This window comes from Phyllobates terribilis, unplaced genomic scaffold, assembly GCF_046119375.1.
Source record: "Phyllobates terribilis strain yellow unplaced genomic scaffold, ASM4611937v1 Scaffold_4__5_contigs__length_816908805, whole genome shotgun sequence".
NCBI lineage: Eukaryota > Metazoa > Chordata > Amphibia > Anura > Dendrobatidae > Phyllobates > Phyllobates terribilis.
The window spans coordinates 72,764,792-72,777,241 of NW_027362764.1; the positions used below are offsets into that span (position 1 = coordinate 72,764,792).

Genomic DNA, 12,450 nt, shown 5'->3' on the forward strand with positions numbered 1-12,450 from the left:
GGCTCCAGGGCCCAGGTGCGATTGCAAGCCCTACACCTATTGTAATTACCCTCTGTATGCATGCATGACGTTACAAGAGCCCACAAATCAAAAGAGGCGTCAAGGATGTCAGAAGTTAGTAGAAGGTTTGTACGGCGGTGGTGCAGTGGCCACGGACTACCCATGTGGCAGCTGAACCAGGGTCCTATTAATCTTTTTGTTCAACTCTACTGTACATTTGTCCCCATTCTTACAAGATATATTATAATGAAAAATTTTACAATAAAAAATTCACCTGTTTTTGTGCTGTCTTCTTCTTTCAGGATTTCAGCTCCAGAGGGCACCGGTTCTCATTAAGGAGTTCTTACCGGCAACGCTCCATGGGAAAAAGTATGCAAAGTAGCTCTCTCCTCCACATGGAAGAAAACAGTGTTTAGTGCCACCTACTGGAGATAGCTAAACTATAAGTCAATGCCAGACCCCTGATTGACAAATCTGCCTCATCACACTTTTCTCATATACCTAGATAATAAGGCAAACTTACTGATCGGAACTTTAGGAAAGCACGGTGATAATACCTGATGTGGTGCCGGAGATATCGGCCGTCAACTCGTTGCGTTTGAACCTGACACACCGTCACAGTCACATTTACTATATCCTCGCATCATACCCACTCTACAAACACTTCACACCAGCACTGCCACACTCCGCACACTTTATAGAGATCACACTTGGACATACATTACTGATCTGCTCTTGGGTCTTTTTGAGTCGTTGGAGCTCGGGTGTGTCTGTGACAATGCTGAAGCCTCGGCCTTTACTTTCTTCAAAGTCTCTTTTATATTTTACCTACAAAAGAAAGGAATATCAGTCAGCAATATATTACTTACTGCACATGAATTATTCACACATGACTTACACAACAGTCTATGAAAAATAATCTGTCAGCAGGTTTTTGTTATGTAATCTTAGAGCGGCTTAATGTAGGGGCAGAGACCCTGGTTCCAGCGATATGTCACTTACTGGGCTGCTTGGTGCAGTTTTGATAGAATCCCTGTTTTCCCTGCTGTAGATGTAGCAATGGTCAGAATGCTGAGCTGTGTATAACTCCACCCACACCATGCAGCTAGCTGCCAATCAGTCATGGGGGAGTGGTTACACAGTTTAGCTGGACTGGTCTGCACATGAGACCTAGTCCCGTACTGATAATCTCCTGCTGATAAAACACTGATTGTATTGAAACTACAATACAGCCTAGTAAGTGACACATTCCTGAAATTAGACCTTCTTGCTCTACATTTTATTTCTCTCAGGTTAGAAAACCTGCAGACAGATTCCCTTTAACATACAAGAAAATTATCAGCACAACTTATCAATAATATGAAAGTGCATTATTTGACAAGCATGGAAGAAATATATAATCCACAATGACATGGAATTGCTAGACATCCATCCTGTAACTGAGCCATCGCAACAATCCAGTGATCACCATGGTCCCTTCTTCAGAAATTTTTGTTATCAGCTGATATTATTAGGGTAATTAAAATGGTTGTCCGGTCAAAAGTGATAAAAAGTCACAGAGTGACTGCAGACATCACTTTTGACCCCTTTAAGTTGAATATTTCCCATTTCTTCTTCAACTTACTTTTAAGCTTTGCTGCGTAGACTAGGGCAGAATAGCAGGACCAGGCTCTGTAAGCATCTCCTCATTCACTCTCCCCAGTGCACCTATCATTTTCTGGAGACTGCATAATTAAATGGACACTTTTCTACCCACTAACAACTATTTATTGTAAGTCAGTTACCACTTAGCACTCACCGTAGCATACTGTCTATACAGACAATGCAGGAAAGAAAGTACATACCCCCAATAAGGTCACCCCACCCCCCAATTTCACCATTAAAAAAAAACAAAAATTAACTGATTATTTCTCTTCTATATGTATACATCTAATTAATGACACTAATTTTAGTATGTGATACATGCCTAGATTTCCATACATATCTCTAGTACAAACATACACGCCACATCACCTGGAATTTTACAGCAATCATCATCCATCTATATCAAATCAGTGCACTGCAAAAACCACATAGTCATACCAAGCAGGAGTCTCCAAACGTAATGGATAATAACTCCTGTCCCAGATGGGGGCCAAAATGACTGGGCAACCAAATAACACTGGCTCATTATAAATGAAATTTCCCAGAAGGTTTCATGCCCAGTAACCGCAAATATGTGATTTGCCACATTCCAACTAGACGTGTCAATGCAAGTGTATTGAGCGTGGCTGGACACGTCTAGTTGGTAAGTGACCGCATGTAAGCAAATCACATACTTTTGCACATTGGGAGGATTTACAAATCTGCTGTCACATAGAGTGACTGCAGACTTGTCGCTAAAGGCCGGATACCCCCTTTTAATAGTTTGGCAACACCAAGGGTGCACTGAGCAACTGTATTTGGTTTTAACAGACACCCTGTCCTGACAGACTCCCTTTAACTTAAAGTGTCCAATGTCAAGATGATATGTGACACCCCAGGGGTCTGGTTGCCACAGTGATAGAGATATTACGTCTGAGAGCAGGTGGGAGGTCTCTTGGTCAGGAATCCTATGCATGCCACACCTCCTGCCCAGTCCTGGGAGGGGAAGAACTTCCCCTATATAAACCTAGGGCTGAGGCAGGGTTAGTGAGTAGAGAAGAAGTAGAGACAGAGAAAAGAAGCAAATATAGGAACAGAACATCAGGAGCTCTGTGGGAGCAGTGTTACAAGGAGTCAGGGGCTGGCAGCTGCAGAGCTCGCCCTGACTGAGAAGATTTCTTACCGGACTCGGAGTCCGAGGCTGTGGGGACTAACTCCTACCCAGCAGCAGAGTCCGTCAGGCAGGGGATTCCAGGTCCTCTGGCCAAGAAACCCGAAGGCACGGTCACACGCATGAGACCAGCACCGCCGTCGTGGAGCGGAAGCTACTAGAAGGCCCCGAGTCACCGGCCATACGGGTGAGCACCACACGGTACACTCAGGGACGTGGGCTACTTATACCCGCCTCTAGCAAGGTAGCCAGAAGAGTACAGTTAGTTTGGGAGGCCTACAACTCCGCCTGGCCAGGGGAGATCCCATCTGCTCAAGGACTGACCAGGCCCCAATCGCTAGCCAGTACTCCGGGAGGGTCTATCTTTGTCACTAGTAAAGACCCTGAACTACACCGTACCGTCTCCGAGTGGTTCCTGCTACCCCCATCATCCACGTCGGCTGCCCTGAGGCCATACCCCTCCCGTTGGGGGTTATACTATCACGCTGCACAATCCTACCACCGGCCTCAGCGGTCTGCCCTGCAGCAGCAGCTCCTTAGCTGTACTCAACGGGTGGCGTAGTCGTCCAACATCTACCGCTGATACATCGCCGCTCAGTTTGACTCCCTGGGCATGGACCGGGTCACCGCCACGAGACTACAATCCTCAACAGATCCGGCTCCGGGTAAGCTCCCGCGTGCGCAACGCAGCGCGACACAGGCCCAGGGGCGCGTCAACTTTTGGCGTAGTCGGCAGGATCTCGTGCCCGCAACCACCGGGTACTGCGTGCCTGAAAAAGACTGTTCAAACTTACCTGTGGTGAAGATTCCCGCCATCCGGCGCCATCTTCAGCCTTCTTCCCGCCATCGGTGAAGATTCCCGCCATCCGGTGCCATTTCCAGCCTTCTTCCCGCCTTCCGTGGAGTTTTCCCGCCGTTGGACGCCATCTTGAAGACGTCGCGCGGGAAGAAGAGGGGCGTGGACTCCGAAAGCGCGCGAGAACTGAAGCCCCGCCTCACGTCCGGACGTCGCGTAAGGTCCTGGAAGGAGCCCAGCAGACGCCGACGTCACAGGAGCGCGACGGAAGGTCCTCAACCCTGACGATCTACTGCGGAGCCGCGGCCTACGGAAGAGGATCATCGCAAGGTAGGCCACGGTCCACTAGGGGGGAGGAGGATGTCGGATACGGAGGAGAGCTTCACTGCCTCAACCCCCGCCAGCGCCACCGCTGCTGCAGTCATGCCTTTCACCATGCCCTATATCCCGGGAGCGGCCTGGCTACCCTGGTACTCAGGGGAGTCACATACCCTGCATGACTTTAGAGAAAAGCTGGATAGCCTCTTCCAGGTGTACCCCCTCACAGAAGAGCAAAAAGTGAGCATCCTGGTGGCCCAATTAACTGGGGCAGCCCGAAGGGAGGTAAAGTCCTGGCCACCTGGGGGGAGGACTGTCGCAGGGATACTAACCCGGCTGAGGGACACCTTTGATACCCGCACCTCAGCCGAGATCAAGCTTAGATTCTACGGGTGCAAACAGCGGGCACATGAGAGTATAAGGGACTATGCCCTGAACCTACAAGAGGCCCTGAGAGCCATTAAGCAGACCGACCCTGACGGCGTGGGAGACGAGGACAGGCTGTTGACTGAACAATTTATAGAGGGTTTATATTGCAATGCCCACCGAACCCAGTTGCGGGCAATGGCCTTACAGGACCCTCATCTGGGATTTGCACAGTTCAAGGACAGAGCCATCCGGGTGCTTCGAGAACCGGCACCAAGTGGCGTTGTGACCCCCAGACGCCCCACTACCACTTACCACCAGGAGGCGGCGCCCTTGTCGGCAGGGCCTGTGGGAGCTGATGCGCAGGCTTTGAACAATGACCCGGCTCCAGACCTGCACCATCAGGTCCAAGAGCTAGCTAAAAGCGTTGCTGCGCTAACCCGAACTGTGCAGTCTTTACAGGTTTCCACTCCAGGGAAGATCCAGCTGGCATCCGGACCGGAGGACATCCCGTGGCGTCGACCAAGGAGGACCCCACCGGCCAGAGGAAGACCCAGCGACCGATACAACGAGGACGGACGACCCATCTGCCGCCGCTGCAATCAACCCGGACATATGGCAAGGTACTGTCCTTTAAACTGGCACAACCTGGGGTAGAGGGCCAACCCCCAGGAAAAAGATCACCAGGCCCATCGAACTGGCGCGACAAATATGTGGGAGGACGTCCAGTCTTACCCGTGGTACTGGATGGCATTCCTATGAGTGCCCTACTGGACACCGGGTCACAGGTCACCACCATCCCGTACGTGCTCTTCAAGCAGTACTGGAATGATTCGGATATCACCCGCTACCCTGACGACGACTTGAGTATCATCGCCAGCAATGGTCAGCCCGTGCCACAGATTGGATTTAAAGAGGTGACCATTAAAATCGGAAGAGTTGAACTGGCAGCACAGGGACTGATCATTATAGACATTGACAAACACGAGAGTCACCCAAAGATAACTCTAGGAACTAATGTAATTGAAAATTGTCTTGCAGAGGTGATTTTCCTTTTACAGCAGGTTGCCAAGAACGCCAGCTCCGGCGAGCAGCGAGTGCTCCAAAAAGAGATCCGGGCACTGATGCGACGGCAACAGGTGGAACTCTCTGGCGGTGAGATTGGTAGCGTGAGAATGTGTGACCCTTTCCCTATTGCCATGCCCCCAAAAAGTGAAATGATGATTTGGTGCCGGGCAGCTATTGGTCTGAGAGGTAGAGATTACCAGGCAATGGTAGAACCAGTTTACTCAGACAGTAGGCCCACCATCTTGACAGCACAGGGGGTGGTTAATGTACGCCATGGGAGGGTGCCCGTTCGCATAATCAATATCGGGAAGAGGGAAGTGTACCTGCCCCGGTATGCCACGCTAGCCAAATTATATACCATTAACCAAAATTCTATACAATCTGTAGAACCCTTGCCTCCATCTCACCCGGAGGAAGGTAACGGCTCTAAGAAAACAATGGAGGACTGGTGTCAGCAACTACATTTGGGTACTGACTCCACTCCCTCACACCAGAAACAGGGAGTCTATCGGGTGGTTCAAGAGTACGAGAGAGTGTTTAGTAAACACCCGTTAGACTTCGGGCGAGTCAAGGGGGTAGAACACCACATCCCCACGGGAGACCATCCTCCCATAAAAGAGAGGTATCGACCCGTACCCCCTGCACACTACCAACACGCCAAGGGGATGCTTAGAGACATGAAGGAGGCTGGGGTGATCAGGGATAGCTGTAGCCCCTGGGCAGCTCCACTAGTCTTAGTCAAAAAGAAAGACAACACCATGAGGATGTGTGTAGATTACCGGAAAATCAACCGTATCACACACAAGGATGCGTACCCCTTACCAAGGATAGAGGAGTCTTTGGCTGCTTTAAGATCTGCTAACTTCTTCTCTACCTTGGATCTCACTAGTGGGTACTGGCAGGTTCCTGTAGCAGAGGCGGACCGGGAGAAGACCGCATTCACCACCCCGATGGGACTTAGTGAGTTTACCTGTATGCCGTTCGGACTCTGCAACGCACCAGGAACCTTCCAACGATTAATGGAGTGCTGTCTGGGCCACAGAAACTTCGAGACGGTCCTGTTGTACCTGGACGATGTCATCGTATATTCTAAGACTTATGAGGACCACCTGAAACACCTGGCGGAAGTGTTCGAAGCTCTGGCAAGCTACGGTCTAAAGGTGAAACCCTCCAAGTGTCACCTCCTGAAACCAAAGGTGCAGTACCTGGGACACGTGGTGAGCGCTGATGGAGTGGCTCCCGACCCTGATAAGATCACCGCAATTAAGGAATGGCCAAGTCCCTCCAGTGTAAAGGAAGTGCGGCAGTTCCTCGGGTTGGTAGGCTACTACCGCAGGTTCATTCCCGGTTTCACCAAAAAGGCAGTTCCTATGCAGGACCTCCTGATAGGCCAGTCCCGGATGGCCAAGAACCAGAAGCCGCCCTTCAGATGGGAGAAGTTGGAAGAAGAGTCCTTCCGCCAGCTGAAGATGGCCCTCACGGGGGATGAAATCCTGGCGTACCCGGATTACAGCCAGCCCTTTATCCTCTACACCGACGCAAGTAACATCGGGCTAGGAGCCGTGCTGTCCCAGATCCAGCAGGGGAAAGAGCGAGTAATCGCTTACGCCAGCCGAAAACTGCGACCCACCGAAAGAAACCCTGAGAATTACAGCTCATTTAAGCTAGAGTTCCTGGCAGTGGTGTGGGCAGTCACCGAACGCTTTAAGCACTACCTCGCTTCTTCCCGGTTCGTCGTGTACACGGATAACAACCCGTTGACACACCTGGACACGGCAAGACTCGGTGCCCTAGAGCAGAGATGGATGGCCCGCCTGTCCAACTACGAGTTCACCATCAAATACCGGGCAGGACGCTCCAATACCAACGCGGACGCCCTGTCCAGGATGCCAAACCTACCGGACGTAGGAGAAGATCCAGAGGGACTGGAAGAAGTCGAACTCCCCGCGTTTCACCGTCATGGGACTATCCAGTATTCCCATCGGGTAAGGAGTAAGCAAGGCGCTACGCTTAACCCCTTACCTCACTACAACTGGGCGGAAACGCAAGACAGTGACCCTGCCGTCCGGCTGGTGAAGGAGATGCTGACTCGGCCAGAGGCTCGCCTTGACCCAGACGCTCCGGAGGAAGCCAAGCAACTGTGGGCAGAAAAGAGTAGACTGTTCCTTTACAAGGGGAAGTTGTGCCGCAGGATGGCTAACTCCCGGACACATGAACTAATCTGGCAAGTAGTGGTGCCACGATGAGACGTAGCCATGGTGATGGAGGCATACCACGATGGAGCTGGGCATTTCGGATGGAAGAAGCTGGAGTTCCTGCTGCGCGGGCGGTTCCATTGGGTAGGCATGAGGGGAACCATCGAGAGGTGGTGCAGAGACTGTGGCCCGTGCAACCTGAGGAGGAAGGACCGTGCCAGCCAGAAGACTCCCCTGCAGTCCATCGTCACCCGGCAGCCGTTGGAACTGGTAGCCTTGGATCATGTAAAACTGACCCCAAGCAGAAGTGGCTACGTCTACGCGTTAACCATCGTGGATCATTACTCCCGGTTCTTGGTTGTCGTCCCCGTCAAGGACTTAACAGCTCAAACAGCAGCTAGAGCCTTCCAGCAGCACTTCTGCCATCCACACGGGTACCCGGACCAAGTGCTGACGGACCAGGGACCTGCCTTTGAAGCGGAGGTCTTCCAGGAATTCTGCAATCTGTATGGCTGCCGGAAGATAAGGACGACACCCTATCATCCGCAAACTAATGGACTTTGTGAGAAAATGAACCAGGTGGTAATGGATCTTCTGAAAACGTTGCCCCTGGAAGAACGCAGTCTGTGGCCTGAGAAGCTGCCCGATCTGGTGGACCTATACAACCACATCCCGGTAGGTTCCACCAACTGTACCCCGGCTTACCTAATGAGGGCGAGACCTGGTAAGTTACCTGTTGACCTGGAAATGGGAGTCCTGACACCCGAGGACACTTCACCAGAAGCAGACTGGGACACAGAGAGGCAGCAGCAGTACCGGAAAGTACAGGAGAGCGTGGAGCGAAGTCTCTGTCAGGCTAGGGAGAGACAAGAGAAAACTTGCAACCAGTATGCTCCCGCTGTTCCCCTGGTGCCCGGAGAGCAGGTCTTGAAGAGGAGAAGACGGCTCCACAAGTTGGACGACCAGTGGGAGAAGGACCCGTACACCGTACTGCCCTCAAGCCACGAGAACCCGAAGGTCTGTACCATCAGTAAAGACGGAGGGGAGACCACAGCCATTGTATCCCGGGATCACCTGAAGAAGTGTCCTGAACAGTTCCGGAACCCTGAAGAGGAACAAGAAGACAATCGACCTGTAGAGGAAAGGGAAGATATGGTTAGTACTGTGCTCGGAGACTTCCCTCGGTCTTGGACTCAAGTCAATGGTGCAGTTGTGGTACCCGTACTCACCTTCCTCCAACCAGCATCCCAAGCACCTACGGAGCAACAGGTAGAACTGGAAGAACAGCCGGTCCAGGAGGCAGAAGACCCCACACCAGCAGATCAGGAGGATCAACCCTCTGCTTGCAGTGAGCCTGCCATATCCCTAGTGAGCCAAAGGGCCCGTAGACAGCTGCCCAATTTACCCTTGACAGCTCCTACACCCTGTAGTTCAGGGCCAGACAGTCAGCTCCGTAGGTCCACTAGGGCCACTAGAGGCCAGTTACCCGCACGTTGGAGGATTTGAAGTGTATAAATTGTTTTATTTGTGGTTACCTGTTTTTCTTGTTGCTTGTGTATAATTATGTGTTTCTAGTTGTTTATAGGAGTCTTTGGTGGATTTACCGGGAATCCTGTGTACATAGTTGGAGCGTAACCCAGGACGGACTAAAGACTGTTAAGGACTCGGGGCAGGACAGACCCCTACCTGGTTACGTCTCCCTGTTTTGGTGAAATGGACACCTTGCTTTCTTCAAAGACTGCACCCGGTTACGGACATGCCGTGACCACCTTTATGTGTTTCTTTATTGTATTGTTATTGTTATATCTTGTTATGTTTTTCTAAAATATGTTTAGTCCCGGAGTACTAAATTTCACTAGGGGGGAATGTGACACCCCAGGGGTCTGGTTGCCACAGTGATAGAGATATTACGTCTGAGAGCAGGTGGGAGGTCTCTTGGTCAGGAATCCTATGCATGCCACACCTCCTGCCCAGTCCTGGGAGGGGAAGAACTTCCCCTATATAAACCTAGGGCTGAGGCAGGGTTAGTGAGTAGAGAAGAAGTAGAGACAGAGAAAAGAAGCAAATATAGGAACAGAACATCAGGAGCTCTGTGGGAGCAGTGTTACAAGGAGTCAGGGGCTGGCAGCTGCAGAGCTCGCCCTGACTGAGAAGATTTCTTACCGGACCCGGAGTCCGAGGCTGTGGGGACTAACTCCTACCCAGCAGCAGAGTCCGTCAGGCAGGGGATTCCAGGTCCTCTGGCCAAGAAACCCGAAGGCACGGTCACACGCGTGGGACCAGCACCGCCGTCGTGGAGCGGAAGCTACTAGAAGGCCCCGAGTCACCGGCCATACGGGTGAGCACCACACGGTACACTCAGGGACGTGGGCTACTTATACCCGCCTCTAGCAAGGTAGCCAGAAGAGTACAGTTAGTTTGGGAGGCCTACAACTCCGCCTGGCCAGGGGAGATCCCATCTGCTCAAGGACTGACCAGGCCCCAATCGCTAGCCAGTACTCCGGGAGGGTCTATCTTTGTCACTAGTAAAGACCCTGAACTACACCGTACCGTCTCCGAGTGGTTCCTGCTACCCCCATCATCCACGTCGGCTGCCCTGAGGCCATACCCCTCCCGTTGGGGGTTATACTATCACGCTGCACAATCCTACCACCGGCCTCAGCGGTCTGCCCTGCAGCAGCAGCTCCTTAGCTGTACTCAACGGGTAGCGTAGTCGTCCAACATCTACCGCTGATACATCGCCGCTCAGTTTGACTCCCTGGGCACGGACCGGGTCACCGCCACGAGACTACAACCCTCAACAGATCCGGCTCCGGGTAAGCTCCCGCGTGCGCAACGCAGCGCGACACAGGCCCAGGGGCGCGTCAGATACTTCCCAGAATAATTACTGGGAGATTTCTGCTCTGAATCCTGCAGATGTTTAAATGCTGCTCTAGAATATAATACAGTCTGAACTCAGAATTAGCACCAGAAATATATATATACAAAGTTGCTCAACTTTATTATAAAGGAATTCTATATACAAATTTGAAAAATAGACAATGAATGTGCAATTTATGGTGATTTGTTCTAAATTTATGTGAAAAATGATATAAAGAAGGAATCATAGATTTTTCAACAAAATAATGCTATTTAGTAATTTGTGCCACTATGAATATGAAAAAGAATCATTGCAGGAGGCAAATTTGGTCCTGGGATAAGCTGTGCTCTGATGAGGATCATGTGAAGCAGTGAGTGCATTGTGTACGCACGCTGAATATTTAATACATCTAAATATATAGTATACGTGGCAAGCACAGCACTGCCATGATGAATGGGAGTCACTGATATTGTCAAACATAAGCCCTTTTCCTTCCAAGGAATAATACATAGCGCTTCAAAACATATGTGGCGTATTATATCAGTGCAAAGAAGTGGTATGGCAGCTTTAATGGGGATCTTCAATGATTTTACATTAATGGCCCAGGATAACCTAACAATGTCTGATCTGTAGTCGAGAGATCTAACTTCTGGGAGCCCAGCAGAATAGAGGAGCTGTAGTGTTGCCATCCCGTCATTAAAGTGCCTGGCACAGCAACTTATCCGGCTATGTCAGGTAGTGCACCTCTATGACGATCAGCCCATTCCTCTAATGCAGGGACATCAAAGTCAAATGCACAGAAGGCCAAAATTAAAAACTTGGACAAAGTCGCGGGCCAATCTTGTTATTAAAAAAAGTGTACAATTGAGGAAGTTTTTCCTTATCATTCTTTACAGAATAATGGGTCCCACATAATCCTCCATACAGAATAATGGGGCCCACATAGTCCTCCATACAGAATAATGGGCTCCACATAGTCCTCTATACAGTATAAAGGGCTCCAGAGAGTCCTCTATACAGTATAATGGCCCCACATAGTCCTCCATACAGAATAATGGGGCCCACATAGTCCTCCATGCATTATAATGGCCCCATATAGTCCTCCATACAGTATAATGGGGCCCACATAGTCCTCCATACAGAACAATGGGCCCCACATAGTCCTCCATAGAGAATAATGGCCTCACATAGTCCTCCATGCAGTATAATGGGCCCACATAGTCTTCTGACGCACCCCTGGGCCTGTGTCGCACAGCGTTGCGCATGCAGGAGCTTACCCGGAGCCGGATCTGTTGAGGGTTGTAGTCTCGTGGCGGTGACCCGGTCCGTGCCCAGGGAGTCAGACTAAGTGGCGATGTATTAGCGGTAGATGTTGGACGACTACGCCACCCGTTGAATGCAGCGAAGGAGCTGCCGCTGCAGGGCAGACCGCTGAGGCCGGTGGTAGGATTGTGCAGCGTGGTAGTATCACCCCCAACGGGAGGGGTATGGCCTCAGGGCAGCCGACGTGGATGATGGGGGTAGCAGGAATCACTCAGAGACGATGCGGTGTAGTTCAGGGTCTTTACTGGTGATAAAGATAGACCCTCCCGGAGTACTGGCTAGCGATTGGGGCCTGGTCAGTCCTTGAGCAGATGGGATCTCCCCTGGCCAGGCGGAGTTGTAGGCCTCCCAAACTGACTGTACTCTTCTGGCTACCCTGCTAGAGGTGGGTATAAGTAGCCCACGTCCCTGAGTGTACCGTGTGGTGCTCACCCGTATGGCCGGTGACTCGGGGCCTTCTAGTGGCGTCCGCTCCACGACGGCGGTGCTGGTCCCACGCGTGTGACCGTGCCTTCGGGTTTCTTGGCCAGAGGACCTGAAATCCCCTGCCGGGCGGTTTCTGCTGCTGGGTAAAGATTAGTCCCCACAGCCTCGGACTCCGGGTCCGGTGATAGCTTCTCAGTCAGGGCGAGCTCTGCAGCTGCCAGCCCCTGACTCCTTATAGCACTGCTCCCACAGAGCTCCTGATGTTCTTCTCCTATATCTGCTGCTCTTCTCTGTCTCTACTTCT

General features: G+C 51.3%; 1 protein-coding gene across 2 annotated transcripts in view; it reads right to left on the reverse strand.

Annotated features, from left to right (window-relative positions):
* NEBL (nebulette) overlaps positions 1 to 12,450 on the reverse strand; it is a 292,333-nt gene that overhangs the window by 135,824 nt on the left and 144,059 nt on the right. Inside the window, exon 4 of one of the 2 annotated variants that reach the window (XM_073677485.1) lies at positions 721 to 828. In XM_073677485.1, the coding sequence (XP_073533586.1) occupies positions 721 to 828 (108 nt within the window). The other variant, XM_073677481.1, reaches the window with a different exon arrangement.